This window comes from Orycteropus afer, unplaced genomic scaffold, assembly GCF_000298275.1.
Source record: "Orycteropus afer afer isolate SDZICR_OR568_19922 unplaced genomic scaffold, OryAfe1.0 scaffold00085, whole genome shotgun sequence".
Classification (NCBI taxonomy): Eukaryota; Metazoa; Chordata; class Mammalia; order Tubulidentata; family Orycteropodidae; genus Orycteropus; species Orycteropus afer.
In genome coordinates this window covers 8,251,564-8,269,588 of record NW_006921672.1, presented here as the reverse complement: position 1 = coordinate 8,269,588, position 18,025 = coordinate 8,251,564, and the positions used below count along the sequence as shown (strand labels likewise).

General features: G+C 38.6%; 1 protein-coding gene across 1 annotated transcript in view; it reads left to right on the top strand.

Annotated features, from left to right (window-relative positions):
- The window catches only part of IKZF3 (IKAROS family zinc finger 3), an 84,104-nt gene that overhangs the window by 46,872 nt on the left and 19,207 nt on the right, over positions 1-18,025 (top strand). Inside the window, exons 6-8 of the mRNA XM_042781106.1 lie at positions 12,150-12,410; positions 13,579-13,746; positions 15,637-15,753. Of these exons, the coding sequence (XP_042637040.1) occupies positions 12,150-12,410; positions 13,579-13,746; positions 15,637-15,753 (546 nt within the window). The remainder of the gene's footprint in view (positions 1-12,149; positions 12,411-13,578; positions 13,747-15,636; positions 15,754-18,025) is intronic.

Genomic DNA, 18,025 nt, shown 5'->3' with positions numbered 1-18,025 from the left:
TTTTCCTTAAGGCATTCAAGTCTGTTTTCATAGGGCAAATAAGAAAGGGCATATTGTCCTTTCCCTGTAAGTATCAGTGTCCGTTCTGATGCTGTTTGAATAGCTGTTTTGGAAGAAACCTCTCTATTCATGATCATTAAAAGTTGCCTTTTGAAATTGTTGTTGTTGTGATATGCCGTCGAGTCGGCCCTGACTCATAGCGACCCCTCCTTGGATTTCCGAGGTGGTATCACTACGGAAGTAGGATAGCCCAACCTTCCTTCCGGCCTTTTGAAATAGCAGGGGTATATATTCCATTTTGTTAGCTAGGTTCCATTCTAGTTTTATTCTGCCAGACAATATTCCCTTCACAGTTTCTGATAGAGCTAGGGTGCATCTTTGCTTGCAGCCATCAAGTGTGTTACTGGGCAGTGTTAAGCGGCCAGTGGTGAGCATGTTCCAGTGACAAGATAGTTTATTCCTTTGTGTGCTTATGTTGTACATTCCCCTAGGAGAAATCAGTGCTGTGTTTCTTCCATATTTTTCAGTGCTCTAATTCCATTATTGTACATAATTTATTTTAATTAATTTTATGTTAAAAAGAACAAGAATCTTCTAATTCTTTTAATCTTTACACTCATTTCCCTCTCCTCCAAGAATGTTTTATACCCTTTGGATCTGGTTGTTGTTGTTGTTATGTGCCGTCGAGTCAAACCCGACTCATAGCGACCCCTCCTTGGGTTTCCGAGGCAGTATCACTACGGAAGTAGGATTGCCCAACCTTCCTTCCGAGGAGTGGCTGGTGGGTTTGAACTGCCAGCCGTCTGGTTAGCAGGCAAGTGTCTTAGCCACTATGCTACCAGAGCTCCCCGGATCTGGTTGGGATACCCTAAATTAGAAATACCTCTGCTCTGGCATAGTGTGTTAGCCTTCAGCAAAATTGCAACCTGGTGTGATTTTTTAAAACACCTTTAACCCTAATTTTGTAATAGAAGCTAAGAGCAGAATGTCCATGCACTTCTTCCTTCCTTCTTTCCTTTTTTCCATCCATTTGGTAAGCAGTCACTCAACTGTGTGTCAAGCATAGTGCTAAATGTCGAGAGTACAAGCAGAATAATTTACAGACATTATATCAAGCAGCCACCATATGGTGGGAGGGAAACAGGGAATACTATGGGAGGAGTAGATTTGAAAAGGAAGACCAAAGGGGAGAGATAATGAGCTAGTTTTCTACTTGTTGACTGTGAAATAAGTACATGTAATGTAGTCCCTGGGTTACTAACAAGAGCTGTTCCTAACTTTATCTTTAAGAATTTATAGGTAAGTCAGATGAGATGTATACAGTTCTTATTTAGTCTTATTTTAGTACAAGAAAGGAACTCTGGTGGCAGAGTAGTTAGCATTCAGCTGCTACCCAAAAGGTTGATCATTCAAACCACTACCTGCTCCTCAGGAGGAGGATGAAGCAGTCTGCTGCCTTAAAGATTTATAGCCTTGGAACCCCTATGGGGCAGTTCTGATCTGTCCTATAAGCTGATTATGAGTCAGAATTGACTCGATAGCAATGGATTTGATTTTTGTTAGTGTAAGAAAAGGTTCAAAACCTTTTCAGTGATTTAAAAGCTGCAGGTGCAGCAAGTGAAGGTAATTGTTATGAAGAATTCGTTGCAAGTAGGGATTGGTTCATGTGTTTCAAACTGAGGGCAAATATATAACATTAAAGGGCAAGTGGAGCTCTGGTGCCGTAGTGGATAAGGCACTTGACTGCTAACTGGAAGGTCAGTGGTACAAACCTACCAGCTGCTTCACCAGGGGCTATCTACTGCAGTAAAGATTTACAGCCTCGGAAACCCAGTGAGGGTCGCTATGAGTTGGAAACAACTTGATGGCAGTGAGTTTGGGTTTTTTTGAGGAAAGGGCAAGTAGGAATTGTCCGCAAGTCTTAGGTTGGACTTCATAACCCAAGGACTTCCTGTATTAAGAAATCCAGGAAATGATTGGAAGTGTCTACCTGGGGCTTAGCAGGGAGGTGTAGCTAGAGGTACAGATTTGAAAGTCACTAGCAACAGAAAATTGGATCAGGAGAGTGTGTAAAGGGAAAAGACAACAGTTTAAAGAAATAAGACCTTGGAGATCATTCATGTCTAGAAGACAGACAAAAAGGAGTATACAGAAGAAATAAAGAAATGAATGAGATAGGACAGAACTGGGAGAGAATAGATGGTAAGGGAAGAGTTTCAAGAAACAATCATGGCCAGTTGCATCCTTTTCCAAAGTAGTGGAATAGGAAGAGCAGAAACCAGACTGCAGTGTGCGAAGAAGTTAACTGGAGAATTGGTCATCACTGTGGGCCTTGGGCTTTCACTTATGTATCATGAGGAGAAACTCTACATACTACAGGTCAGCTTCAGAATGTTATGGACAAGTTAGGGAATACTGTGGCAAACTGACTTATTTCTTTGTTTTCCTTGCCCTACCTGGTCATTATCACTAAATTGGTTTAGGCTACTCAAGAAGTTTGTTCATTCATCGTTTAATATCTTGGTAACTGGGTTCTCTGACAGATTCTGGGGACACAAATATTAATGAAATCTGGCTGGCCCTGCCTTGAAGATACTCCTTGTCTTTATGGGAATGTTAACTGTCATATACCACCACACATACCATATACACAAACCACCCTAAGGAAAAGAAACCCTATAGAACAGACAAAAACGACCCCGTAGGGTTTCCAAGATTGTAATCTTTACAAAAGCAGACTATTACATCTTTCTCTCATAGAGTAGCTAGTGGTTTCAAATTGCCACCCTTTCAGTTAGCTACCAAGTGCCCAACTGCTGTGCCACCAGGACTCCTCAAGAACTACTCATGCTCTAGATATTGAAGAGACTCTCCTGCTCTTACATGGGATCTTGAGTTTGGTATTGGTATTGCAACAGTCAGAATATCATTAGCCAATTTAATTGTATTTGGATAATTTTGAAGTTTTCCAAGAATCATACTTTGAGATGTTTAAAAAAAATTTTGGAGGGGTGTTAAATTCTGTTGAAAGAGAAGATAGAATAACTATTCTATGCGAGGGGATTATGAATGAAAAGCATGTTTTTTTTCTTCTGCATTTAGAAATTGAATTTCTACAAGGGCATACTTTAGTATATTTCAAAAGATGTAAAATCTCAGCCTCTTTAAAATATTTTAATTCATTATTCCTTGGTAGATACTGTTATTTCTCAGACGTATAAATGCAAGATAATACAATACAAAAATAAAAATAATCAACAGTAAAAGTTAATAGTTACAATGGACAGAAATGAAATGATACTTTATATTTGTGAACAGTTTTACAGTTTAAAAACAACTTTCACACGTCTTGTCCTTCAGTCCTCATAGCAACTCTAGATAAAGAATTGAAAGTGGGCCCTTGACAGCTGAAGAGCTTACCAGCTGAGTTGGGTGACCTCTCTGCTGATGCCTAGTGTACTTCTGTTGTTCAGAGGAGTAAATCTTGTCTTGTTCTAATGGGGAAGCAGTGAATTGCACTGAAATTATTAAACAAAGTTATATTTATTACTATGCCAGTGAATGAGCTATTTCATGGCCAGATAATAAGATAAAGATTAATGTCATTAGTAAAATTGAGATTGGTTTCTTTTCAGCTGTAGTGTTCTTCATGTTTTCAGCTAATACTCTTAAATATGAAGTGACATGATTTACTAATTACCAGTATAGATTCTTTAAAGACAAATTTAGAAGTCTGATAAGAATATGCTTCAGTAGACACTTAAGCAAACTGAATAGTATTCAAACCTGCTATCTCTTATATCGCTGCTGTTGACAGAACTGGATTACCTACCCCATAAGCAAGGTAAGCATGGGCATACTTGTGTTCTTACTCACTAATCTATAATGAACAGTTTTACATGTTTTCACCACCTTCCTTACTGGGTACTCCATTCCTGTCAGCAATTATAAATTTAAAAAGAGGCTTTGATACTGTAAGAAGGTGCTGTAAGGTTGGGAGAGAGATGCCAGCCATACCTAGAAGCAGAATCTTTGATGTGGTGAAAAAGTATGAAGTTAGTTGTTCAGTGCAGATTAGTAAGGAAGCACAAGTAAGCCTGTGCTTACCTTGCTTATTGGGTACCCTGACATGGGCTGTTGCGATATTAATATTTTTTATTTCTTGTTTCTGGTCTGATTCACCTTTTCCAAGTTTCCTCCCAATCTTAAAACAGGCATTTTAAAATTTAATTATAAATTTTAAAAGAAGAGAAAGGGGAAAAAAAAGAAAATGTTGGATCCTATAAATCGATGACCCAAAGTTTAGTTTACATTGAGGCTTTATGATTTTACTGCTTAGCAAATACTAAAACTTCCTATTCTTTAGTTCTCAAAATATCATTGGTTGTACTCTTTCCTCACTTTATGCATAAAAATGTAGATTAGAAAATGAAAATGACCCCTAATTTCAGTGTTCTTGTTCCAAATACAAAGGGGTCATTGTGGGAAAGGAGTACAGGCAATAGCTTTATAAGGAAAACTGTTCTAGTTAATCTGTTTGTGCTAGATTAGATGATAGCAACAAACTCTGAAGACTAAATACCTACAATACATATATCTCCCATTTTGCTCTTTAGTGCTTCAAGCTTCTAAATCCTATTAACAGCTGTCAAAACCTGGTAAACTATTTAGATGCTTTCACAATTTGTTTAATTGGATAGTTAGAAAATGGCATGCTAGAAAACCCACCCCCCTTTCTTTTAGCCTGGCTGAACATCTGTAGCATTAGGGCCTCATTATCTCTGAATTGGCATAGCAAATCAGTAGCATCATTAAAATGCCACATTAAGATGATTAAGCTTCTTTGTTATCCAGTTGACTTTTGCATGTGCTGAGGATTTCATGGTTATGACCCCCGATCCTTGTAAAACACTTGAACAACATCACCCTTTTGTGTCTTCCCTGCTTAACAGTCTCTGTCTGGTTTTGTCCCTTCTCACAATGTCCCTGGCAGACTTGAGACTATTACTTCAAACTTTGCCCTTCTTTGAGTTGGATTCTGCGATCTTGGAGTTCAGGGTAGAAATTCAGAATCCCTTTTTACATTGGGAAAGTCTTAGTAACAGCATGCCATCCAAGACGCCCAAGTTGTCAGTTCTGTTTGCCATCGTTGATAGGTTATTCTCTCCAACCGTGCATTTTATGTGCCTGTAAAAACAAACTGAGGCACAGTTGGCTGAGACTGCTATTGCCCCTGAAGGATTTAGATGTTGGATCCTTTCCAGGGCCCATTGTTTTTGCAGTGTCTTAGGTGAAACCAAAAATGTCTACTCTGGAGTACAAGCCTTTCATGTGATAACCATCACCCCAGGAAATGAAACCATGTGCATCAGCCCCAGTGAGCCAAGCCTTTGTTCTGTTTAGCCTACAAAATTCTCTCTCGGGTGTGTGTGTGTGTGTGTGTGTGTGTGTGTGAGAGAGAGAGAGAGAGAGAGAGAGAGTGTGTCAGTGTGTGTCATCTTCCTAAGAGGCCTCCAAAACATAGACAAAGATGGGAGCAATTGTACCCCAGAGCAGTTCCTTTAGAAAGAAGTTTAATTAATCTAATTTTCTATGGGTTAGATTCAATTTAGACATCTTTTCCCCCCACTCTGGGAATGTATAGCAATTACCTTTATCAGCAGTTTGTGATTTGAAATATTATTTTCTTCACAAGTTCAGTTATAAAAAATTTACTCAAAAAGGCTTTTGACATTTTTATTAGGAAATACCATATATACAAAAAGACAAATATAACTGCGTAGAGAGTTTAAAGAAGAATAATAAAACAAGTATCAATAGACCCATCACCTGGCTTAAAATACAAAAATATTGCTGGAACCTGTGAAAATTCTTGATAGTCTTTTAAGTGTCAATTTAAGTTATGCCTCTAAGAAACCTGATACATATTCTGGGAATATTGGAATTTACAAAACCAAAATGAGGGATTATCCACATTACAAAAAGTTTATTTGCTTTACAAAAGACTTCAGGATACTCTGAGGCAGTTCCTCAAGTATACTCAAGTGTTTGTTGCCAAATCCTTATGACTTTCTGCCTTTATTAAGTTGTTGAGGTGCTGCCAGTTGCTGGCAACTGAAAATCAACCAAAAATGAAGAGAAACGTCTCTGAACGTATAATGTAAATTATACGTTCCATGGGACAATATGATTGATTTTACATGTAACATTTTATGAACATACTTTCCATATAAAGGTGGACCTATAGGGAGTAATTACAGTAATGTTAAATGTAAAGCAGAATGAGAGGTGTATGCGAGCACAGAAACACAAGACATTTTTTCTAGTTCAGAGTGTCAAGGAAGATTGCGTGAAAGAAGTGGCATAAACTACATCTGAAAGTTTGGCTATAACTTGATGTGAGGGAAGGGCATTTTAGATGTGGGAAAGAGACTTGGAGAACTATGGTACTTCAGATTGCTGCTGTCATTTTCAAACTTTCGTATGTATAAGAATCCTTGAGGACCTTGTTAAACTGAAGTTTCTGACCCTGTAGGTCTGGAGTGAGGCCTGAGAGTCTGCATTTCTAACAAGCTCCCAGAGAATGCTGGTACTATTGATTGGAGGACCTCACTTTGAGTAGCAAGGTTCTAGTTTGGAAAGAAAGATGAATGCTAGGAGACGTAGTGAGAAACGAGATGTCCCTGGGTGGCACAAACATTTAAGCACTCAACTGCTAGCTGAAAGGTTGGCAGTTCACCTTCACAGAGGCATCTCAAAAGACAAGCCTGGTGATTTGCTCCCGAAAGATCACAACCTTGAAAACCCTATGGAGCAGTTCTACTCTGAATTGCCATGAGCCGATTCGATGACAGCTAACAAGAGTTGAGAAATGAGGTGATGCAGTAGACTTCAGGCAGGTTCTAGATGGCTCTTGAATGCCTCATGAAGGAATTTGGATTTTATTCTGTAAGCAAAATGGAATTTTTGAAAGTTTCTGAACAAAGGTTTTGGTGCTATAGGATGATTAATGTCATGGGAGGATGTAACGTAAAATAGATGTCACGTACACTGTGGGCCAGGTAAGAGGCTAGTACAGTACCACATTCATGCACTAAATAGGGTGTGCTGTGCCAAACTCTAAAACAGCAGTTCTCAAGCTCCATTGTGCATAAGATTACATGGAGAGCATGTTTTTCCAATGCATCTGTCCAGTCCCTATCCCAGATTAGTAGATCTCTGGTGGAACCTCAAAATTTTCTATTTTAAAACCATATAATCTCTGATCTTACAGATACAGGTTAAAGTGTTGTAAGCAAGGCTTCAAACCAGTTCATTCAACGTATATTTAAGAATGACCTGGCGACTTTGTTAAAAATGTAGATTCTGATTCACTATATTTGGGGTAGAAATGCACATTGTCAGCAGGTGGTCAAACTGGAATGAACCAGTTTGAAGCCCTGGTTATAGGGGATGCAAAATTTAAACAATAGGCAGCTTATAGGTCAGTAGGGGAGAGATGAATTTATAAATAATAACTCAGAGAAAGAAGGAACAGGTTATTTTCTAGCTGGGGAAATTAGAGAAGGAATAATAGGGAGTAAATAGCATATTAGTCTGGCCTTAAAAAACGTGTAGGATTTGAACCTGTGGCAATGGTAGGGAAAGACCTTTTAGGCAGTGGAAATAACGTTAACAAAAGCACAGAATACTTAGAAGAAATGAAAATCAACATTACAAAGATAAGTTGGTGCCAGATCATGAAAGGCCTTTTAAATTCTTTGTTTCTGAGTTTGGGCATTATTTTGTAGGCAGCAGAGAACATTAAGAATTTTGACAGGGCCATATTATGAACAGAGTAGTGTAGGAAGAGAAATCTGGTGGTAGTGGACAGGATGAGCTGGAAAGCAGACAGAACTATGTGGAGGCTACCACAGTAGATATCATGAGAGAGGTACTGAGGGTCTGAGAACTAGGCTAATGGGCATGTAAAATGGTGTGGAGGAGAAACAGATTGGAGAGGAGGTGCAGAGGTGCAAAGGGTGACTGGATATGGAATGCAAACAAGAGGAAGGAAAGATGACTGTAAAAATTCTAACCTGAGTGACTAGGAAGATTACTAGGAATCTTTAGAAAGAGGACTTTGGGAATAGAGAACTGAAGGAGAGAGAGTATGCCTGTAGATACATATTTGAGGATTGTTCATATAGGATGCTAGTAAACCTTACGAGGGATGAAAGTGCCATAAGCAAGGGGATGTAAAAGGAATTAAAAAGTCAAGGACAGGATTTAGGAGGCAGCAAAGGGAGGAGAAGAATCTATAAAGAAGCTGTCAAAAAGGTAAGGAAAGGAATACGGTTTCATTCAAGAGGTAAGTATAGAAGAATCAAGGATGGTCAGTAGCATCAAGGGCTACAGAGAAGTTGTGAAGAATGGCATACAAAATGGCATTGAGTTTAGAAATCAGGAGATTATTAGTGATCTTCAGGAGAGCAGACTCAGTGGATTATGAGACAGGGAATTTTGAGCCAGTTTTGAGGATATGGAGGCAGTGCATAAATTACCTTTGTAGTAAGTCCTCTAGAAAGGAATGTTGAGAGATGAGGTTAGGTGAGACGGAGAAGGGCTAAACTAAATTGCAAAGGGAATGGAAAAGACGAGTTGGCATCTAGAGTGCCTGAGGGCACAGACTCAGTAGATCTTGGAGACTAACTTGATATGGAGATTGAGAGAGAAGGAATACTACTACAGTTTCAAGTCTTGGAAAATGGAAGAAGGAAGATGCCATTTGTAAATATAAAGAGGTCATAAATTAGAAACAAGTTTGGGTTCAGAGATGACAGGTTTGATTATAGATAGGTTTATTAGTATTTTCTAAGGGTCCTGAGTAGAATGCTCCCCTTTTCTCTACTCCAATAAATCTTCCCCTCCCTCAAGACACCTAATCTCATTAGAACAGACCAGTATCTTTCCTGGTTGTTTTGGAGGCTAGGTGCTACACTTGCTAATTGCTTGGCAGTCTAACTCATACCATTTAATCCAATATTCAACTCTCTTTACCTTCACATGGTCTTTCCCCAAAACCGTAATGAATTGCTGATCCCCAGACCATGCAGGGAGGTTATTGAGATCTTTTACTTAAAAGCAGTAAGACTCCAATGGCAAACCAGCAACTATACCAGGAACAGTTTTGACCCATTGAATCCAAGGAATTCATGTCCTCACTACTTCCCTGTCCAACTCTTATGTTCCCTTAGAGCTCTGGGTCTTGGATACTCTCTGCCTTGCTCAATAGCTCTACAGCGTCCTAAAGGACCAACACCAGGATCTGCTGTTGAACCAACCTAGAGTGGTAATGAGTCCTAGTTTTCAGAAAGAGTCAACACACTGATCTTAGTGGTTTATTTTAATGTTCCCTGTCCATGGAGTGACTGGAGTTTGTTCATATTTAACATTTTCTAACCAAAATAAAAAGGATCCTTTTCTGCTGGCCCTTTCTATCTGCTGTTTTTTTGTTTTCAGTAGCTGAAGTTTTCCGTTGAGGTTCTTTTAAACGCCTACATGCAAACCGAAGAGCACTCAAGCTTTGGTGGGATATCACCCACAGCTGGAGAGATGGAGGAAGGGAGAAGGTACAAGTGTCAGGTGCATCCTTCTTTAAAAAAAAAAAAAAGAAAAGAAAACAAAAACCACCCAAGTAAACAAATCCCATCTGAAAACCTGCAAAGACCTGCTCACAGAAAGCAGATACCAGACCTCTTCCCATGTAGGAAATGGATATCAGTTCATATATAACCCAAACACATAGGATAGACACATGTGAAGCGATTTGAATGTATCCTATAGCCCTGCATCTCTGCTAGTCAAAGAGTGAAGGTTATGAACCATGAACTGTGGTGAGAAGCAGTGGAACAGTGTTGCAGCAAGGCTTCTCTGTTGGTGGTTATGCTCCTGTCTTGCTCTAATAAGCAAACACAGTTAATATAGATGAAAGGTAAGCTTGATAGAAGTGAAAATTGAAACTTGGGTTGAAGGTAGCAAGCCAGGCACAGCTGCAGTTGTACTTCCTCCTGTGTGGCAACAGGAGCAGCACTTTCTGATGTTCTTTGGAAGGGATGTAGTTTTTTAAAACATCCTTTCTTCACTGTTTTGGTTTTAACGTCTATGGTATTGGTGAGAGGGTGTGGAATATAGTTATAAGAAGCCACTTTGACTTTGTATGTCTAGTGTGTGAGGTCAAATTCAAATAATTGACAGTTTAGTGTCACATTCACGTTCTAATCACACATCTGTGTTGCCTTGGGTAAATCACCTAAAACAATTCTGCTCCTGGATTTTTCAGTCTGAAATATGAGAGAGTTGGTTTATATGATCTCTAAATTCCCTTCCAGTCTGAAAAGTCCATTGATTTGTGATTCCTCACAGGGAAGTACAACTGCCAATTTCTAGGAACCTTTATTTGAAAAAGCATTTTATACAGCATATTTTATACGCGTACTCCCCAACTTACGACATATTCAAGTTAACAACCAATCACACTTATGATGACGTTTTTTGTTTTTTTACATCTTATTGTTAGTAATATGTACTATATACAGTGCTGTAGTACGTAATTTGCTGGTGTTTTCATTCTCATGCCAACCCCTAAAGACAAAGATAAGATTTACATCTACTGATAATAAAAGGCAGTAATAATGAAAACTAAAAAAAAGAACCAAGGTATTTGACTTATGTCGGACTCCAAAACCAAACTCACTGCCGTCGAGTCAGTTCCGACTTATAATGACCCTTTCTTGGGTTTCCAAGGTAGTATCTCTGCAGAAGTAAATTGCCCAGGCTTCCTTCCTTGGAGTGACTGGTGGGTTTGACTCACCAGCCTTCTGGTTAGCAGTCCGATACCTTAGGCACTACACCACCAGAGCTCCCTGACTTACATCAGAACTTGGTTAAAACAGAGTTGTCAGAATGGAACCCTGTCTTAAGTTGGGGCCTATCTGTATATGAAAAATCCCTTACGAATGCTTATTATTACTACGTTGGGCATATTTTTAGGTTTTGCTAGTACCAGAACACAAATTTGCCTCCTTCATTTCTTGTATTCTTCAGCTTAAGAGTGTTGCGGGTCTTTTTAAGATAGTACCTGATCAGCCAACTCACTTGGGCTCCTCTTCCATCCAGTTCTACGATGTTAGGGTCTTGAGTTTACTTCCTGGGTGATGCAAATGGTTAAGTGCTCAGCTGAAATGTTGGTGGTTCAAACCTTCTGAGAGGTGTCTCAGAAGAAAGGCCTGGTGACCTGCTTCCAAGAGGTCACAACCTTAAAGCTCCTATGGAGTACAGTTCCACTCTGCGTGTGTGGGGTTGCCATGATTCACAGTCAACTTGAGAGCAACTGGTTTTTATTTTATTTTATTTTATTTTTTGGTTGGGTATAGGTACCCTTCCCTCTATACTTAAGTTGAGCTCCACTTACCTGTGTCAATGAAAATGGCTCCTTAGAAGGTTATGTTAAAGAATTAACTTCTCCTTTTATCTTTCTCAAGAGTATTTCACTAGTACGATGGCTTCCTCTACAGTCAGTGTGTCTTTATCAGTTCCAAGAGAGATAGTCAGATAAGACATGCTATGCTTTAGCAGTTCACATACATGGAAGGGGAAGAGGCAAAGCATGGCTTAAAATCAGAAAAACCATGTTAGCTATTCAAATCTCAATCTTAATGGTTTCAACTGGATGCATTTGAAGGATTAAAACAGTATTTATTTTCTTCTTTAAACCTAAGAGCACAGCACCCTGCATTTTAACTACAGCCACCAAAAAAGGTACTAAGTCTGAGATCCTATCTTCTCCCCTCTCCCTGGAGAAGAGTTGCTCAAAATGTGCTTTTCATGGTTGCTTTGATCAGTTATGGCTAAAAATCTTATTACCTCTAATTTTCTGGATGGCCTAAAACACTGTCATCTCTGTTTCTGTATGTGAGTATGTATGTTTTCCTCTAATTGTGGTTCTGAATTCAAACAATGAGTGATACCCTAATGGTGCTTTCTTATCCTGTAGATGTAAAATGTTACACCAGCTTTGGTATTTGTCAGTTGTGTACCTCTGCTCTTTGAGCTGCTTTGATAGTCCCAAAGACCATCATTGTTCATTTCTTGTGTTTTCTTCCCTGCAGATGATTCAATGAAAGTGAAAGATGAATACAGTGAGAGGGATGAGAATGTTTTAAAGCCAGAGCCCATGGGAAGTGCAGAAGAGCCTGAACTTCCTTACAGCTATTCAAGAGAATATAATGACTATGAAAACATTAAGTTGGAGAGACATGTTGTCTCCTATGATGGTAGCAGGCCAAGCAGTGGAAAAATGAACTGTGATGTGTGTGGATTATCCTGCATTAGCTTCAATGTCTTAATGGTTCATAAGCGGAGCCACACTGGTAAATAGTCTTCTTTTTCCATTCTTCTGAAAACTGTCCTAATGCAGCCATTGAGATGAGAAATGAAGTGGTGAAATTCAAGGCTTTTGATTACTTCCATTGATTTTTGCTGTAATTCTGATGATACTGCTCCCTTTCTACATTTCGGTTTATCCAGTGATTTTTATTCCTGCTTCATCATGCATTTAGCAAACATATTGCAAATGCTATGAATAAAAAAGACTGTAGAGAGCACAGTGTTCTAGGTCAGCCAAATGCCTTCTCTTCAATTAATGCGTAGGAGTTGAATTGAGTGATTTGCTTCTTAGGCATCTTTCATATATCTTTGCATAACACTTCTTTTAAAACTTTTTATTGTGATTTGGGTAAAAGTTTACAGAGCAAATTTATTTTCCATTCAATAGTTCATACACATTTTGTTTTATGACACTGATTGTAGTCCCCACAATCTAATAGCACTCTTCCCACTTCCTCCCTGTGGCTACCATTTCCCTGTGTCTTTCTTTCCTATGCATTTCTGCCTTCTGAGCTTTATCCTTAGGCAAATTCTGCCCTTTTGATCTCATATGGTTGGTTGTTCTAAGGAGTGCGTTCCTCCCGCATAACACTTTTAATAAAAGTAGATCTACTTTATTGGGTTCAAATTTGGTAGATGAAAGGATATAGTTTTCATTTCCAGTTTTAAAGAATTTATCTCTCAACAGTAAACAGGCAGGATATAGAAATACAGACAAGCACAACAATCACACTGGGCCCGAGAGAGTCCATCTGACTTATATGAAGTCTTTAAAAAGAAGCGTGTCTAGTTCTTGCGCTCAATGCCTTTTAGGACTTGAGTCTGTGGCTCTTTTTTCAGACAGATTATATTCAGAAGGAATGCTAATACAAAAATTTACCTCTAGAAAGTACTCCTAGAGTTACACTGTTTATTTGCTCTGATTTCATGACAAGAGAATACCTAAAATAGCCTTATTAGGTGGGTGCTTTGTCTTCTCTAGAGGGAAGATTCCATAAGTAAATCTTGTTTGCCTTGAAATACAGCTCTCAAATGAGCCCCAAATGAACAGAAACTGTCTGAAAGATGAGTTTTTGCTGTGGGCATCTAATCTGTGCATATGCTTCCCTACTTGCCTGATGACCAGAAGTCTCCTTTGTGTCCTTTTTAAAGGTGAACGCCCATTCCAGTGTAATCAGTGTGGGGCATCTTTTACTCAGAAAGGTAACCTCCTCCGCCACATTAAACTACACACAGGGGAAAAACCTTTTAAGTGTCACCTCTGCAACTACGCATGCCAGAGAAGAGATGCACTCACGGGCCATCTTAGGACACATTCTGGTAAGTGAGAGAAATGAGCACCCGTGTCTAGTAAATGCATGTCCCTCGCGTCCAATGTGGAAGCTAGAAAGAGTTAAGCGTGGATGTTTTAATCTGTCATTCTTGTTCTGAAGGGTTACAACAGCAGAGACCTCTAGGGCTAATTACACTTCCATTAAGGCATTAATTGCTCTCCGTCTGGCTCATTGGGATGATCATCTCTTTACCATCCTTGCTCCCCTAGAGAACAACACATTCAGACAGGAAAAGCTGGCCCTGTAAAAATGCCTTTTTAATTTTTAGGGTAAATTATAGGCACTAGTATTTTCTTATGGTAAACTTTATTAAAAGATTTTCCTGAAAAAGAAACACTTTTCTTTCAAAAGACTGGAAACCAAATGATATGCAGTTTGTGGCTGGTAGAAGTTCTGTCAGCTGGGCGTAAGTCATTGCTTAGGGGTTACTTTTTGGCCATTCTGGGTAAATTTCTCAAACTTAACCTTGCTCTTGATTGGCCTGTTTATTTTTAGCTTCTAAAAGATGAACAGCAATAAGAATTCATAAAAAGCTGTATTTGACATTTCCACTCTTTATTTTGACCAAGCAAGATAATAAATGTTTCTTTTATCAACATTTAGAATTTCCCTCCTATAAAAATTAGAGTTTATATTCAAATTCAGGACCTCATGTTCTTGATATTATCTAAGAAAATTTTAATTCAGAGAAAAATAAAAGGCTTTCTTCTTATGTCAGTCTATATATATAATGCTTTGACTAAAAACCCCAAACTTGTAACTGGTATTCAGAAACTAAGGAATTAAGTCACCCCCAATGTAATCGACCATGGTAGATCATAAAAAGAGAGGGTTCAAATTAATTAATTAAGGCTGAGTTTAGTCCAAAAAAAAAAAAATTGCGATAACTCCCTTCCATTGCCTTTTTAAAGATCCAATGGTAGTAATTTTTAAGACAGATTCCAAAAGACCCCAATTTATATAGAAACTTTGATTTTTTTATCCCTAGCAAACTTGCATTTGTTTTAATTTGGATAATAAGAATCTTTAGTGCATTAAACTCAAAGTCTGTTTTAAGCAGTGTAAGAAGATTAGAAAATTAAAATCTCACTCCCTAAAACTCTGACAGGGTGATAGGGTATATTTTGTCAACATATCAGGAAAGCCAGCCCTGCACAGCTAAAGTAGAGCCAGAGAGTTAAAGTTACTACTTACATATTTCAAGCCATAAAGTATTTGAAGGTATTGAGATGATAAAAGTAACCTGAACATTATGGGTGAACTTTTGAAGAAACTTGCTTCATCTTAGAAATGAAGATGAAATAAATCATTGTTGCAACTTATTCCTATTTCTGTCATTCAAATTATACCCTTAATTAATTAGCTCACTTTTTATTTTTTTAGCTCAGACTTTGCTGTAGCCACTTGGCAAGGATGAGCTCAATTTATCCAAGTATGTCAGTGCTCTTAAAAGGCCATCAGTTTCTAGCTGAATGACTACAGTCCTGCCAACTGCATCTTTCTTCACTTACAGCCAGATGGATGCTGCAAAATAAGGAGGCCCTTCTCCTCTCATTCTTATACCACACAGACCACTTGAAGAATAAAAGGGCTCAGTTTTTCTTTTTCCCAAAGAAACATGATTTGATCCTGAGCAAAAACACTACACTAAGTGATAATTACTAAATCTACATCCTTTTCTGGTATAGGAGGCTATCTCTTATTAGAAGACTCTGACAGGATAATCAGTTGTAGACCATACCCTTCAAATTTATCTAAATACTCTGGCTTCTCTCAGCAGTCTCTCTCCTAGAGGTCATTTTCCACAGAGCTCCAGTCTACCACTTGTCCTATAAGCCTTGAGGGTCACTGAGTACCCTCTGTGCTCTCTTTGTAGTGGAGAAACCCTACAAGTGTGAGTTCTGCGGAAGGAGTTACAAACAGAGGAGTTCCCTGGAGGAGCATAAGGAACGTTGCCGTACGTTTCTTCAGAGCACTGAGTTAGGAGAATCCGGTGAGTTCCTGTAGCACTGAATCTACACACATTTAGTGAGCATCTTCCATGGGCCAGGCACTTTTCTAGGTAGTGGGATACAGTAATAAATGAAAAGACCAAAACCCTGCTCTCATGAAATTTATATTTTAACAAGGAAGATAGAGTATAAACAGAGTAAATAAGTAAATGACATGGTGTATTAGAAGGTAGGTACTGTGAAAAAAATTGAAACAGGTACTGGCGGGTGAGAGTGAGTCAGAAGGCTTCAATGAGAAGGTGACATTTCAGCAGACTTAAAAGGAGATGAGGAATGAGTCCTGCAGAAAACTAGAGAACAGCATGTGCAGAGGACCTGGGGCTTGAGTTTGAAGTCATATAAGTAATCCTGTGTGGCTGGAGCAGAGTGAATAATAGGAGATGGGGGCAGAAAGGAAAGGGGAGACTAGATCCAGACAGGACTTGTAGGCCGTTGTCAAAACTTGGGCTTTTACTCTGAGTGAAATGAAAAATCTCTGGAGGGTTCTGAACAGAGGGGTAACACAATTGGGCTTCCATTTGAAAAGGATTGCTCTAGTTGCTGTTGAGAATGATTGTATTGGGGTAAGGTTGGAAATTAAGGAGTCCAGTTAGAAGGCCATTGCAACAGTTCAAGCAGTAGGAAATTGTGCCTTGGAGTAGATGGTAATAGCAAAGGTGATTAGCAGTGTTCTATATATATTTTTTAAAGGTAGAGCCAACAGGAAGTCCTAACAGATTGATGTAGGATATGACTTGAAGACCAGAGTTGCCATTAACTGAAGGGCAGAGTTGATTAACACTGCAAGGATTTTGTTTTCACAATGCCCAAAAATCATATCCTTGTCTACTCATATGATTTACTGTGATGCTCATTATTGGCTCTGGGGATTTCATAGTCAAATGAGCCCAGGGTTTGAATTAGATGGCTAGTGGCAATTGGTTGAAACACTAGATGCATTTATAGATCTCAATTTTGGTTTTATTTCTTTTTCATTCTTTAGTTGAAACAACCTGTAACTTTTTTGTTTGGCATCTCTGCAGTTGTCTTTTGTCTTGTTCAGTTGACGGTCAGACTGGTTCCGCAGTGTGGGGTGTCTGACTTTTTATTTGGTTACTTGCACCAGGTGCTTATTTAGAACAGGTAAAAGTCTTTGTGGAGTGTTGGCCAGCAGTATTTGCAGTTGAAAAGTTTGAACATCCTCCAACAGAAAGATTACAAAAGTATAACAGAAATAATGTGACGCTCAGGAGAAATGGAATAGCAATCATGAGTAGTTAAAACTGTATCAGTATTGAGTGAGAAGACACTTTCATTTCAGATAAAGCCTTTTTTTTGACAGTGTTAGGAGCTGGCCAACTGAATTTGGTTGGTTTGCCACTGCTTCTGCTTTTCCTCCTGATGGCATCTTTAGTTTTATCAAGGAGCTGGATTTCCTCCTTATTTCTAAAGAGAAGTGTTTACTCCCTTTCAAAAAAAAAAAACCACCTAAAACTTGAGTTTTGACATCTTACATGACATGCTTAAGGTTACTCAGTTAAGCAGTCCTTCCCCAGGCACAGAAGGTAGGCATCTTTATCTTCAGTTTCATAATTCAGACAATAGGCAAAGCTCTTAGCTATGAGGAATTCCCAAGCTATGAAAGTCTATCATATTCCCAATACAATGATTAATGTTTAAAGCTAGAAGGGTTCAAGAGAGCATCCAATCCTTCCTCATTTTAGAGATGAGGAAATTGAAATCCATCAAAGTTCAGTGACTTATTTAAAAACCACTAGAACTTTGTTTTTATGATTGGCAATATTTTTTATTTTAAAAAATGTGTTAAGATACCATAAAATTTATTCACGTACCATAAAATTCACCTTTTAAAACTATATAATTTAGTAATTTTTAATATATTCACAAAGTTGTACAATTATCACCATTATCTAATCTGAGAACATTTTCATCACCCCAAAAAGAAACCCTGTACCTATTAGCTTTCATTCCTTGTTTATCCTTACCCCTAGCCCCTGGCCACCACTAATCTTTATTTCTATGGATTTACCAATTCAGGACATTTTGCATAAATGGAATTACACAATATGTAATAACACTCTGTCTCTCACTTCTTTAACTTAGCATGTTGCTTTCAAAGTTCAAGGTGTTCTGGTGGTTTAGTGGTTAAGGCATTTAGTGCTAACCAGAAAGTCGCTGGTTCAAACCCACCAGCTGCTCCACAGAAGAAAGATGAGGCAGTTTGCTTCCTTAAAGATTTACAGCCTGAGAAAC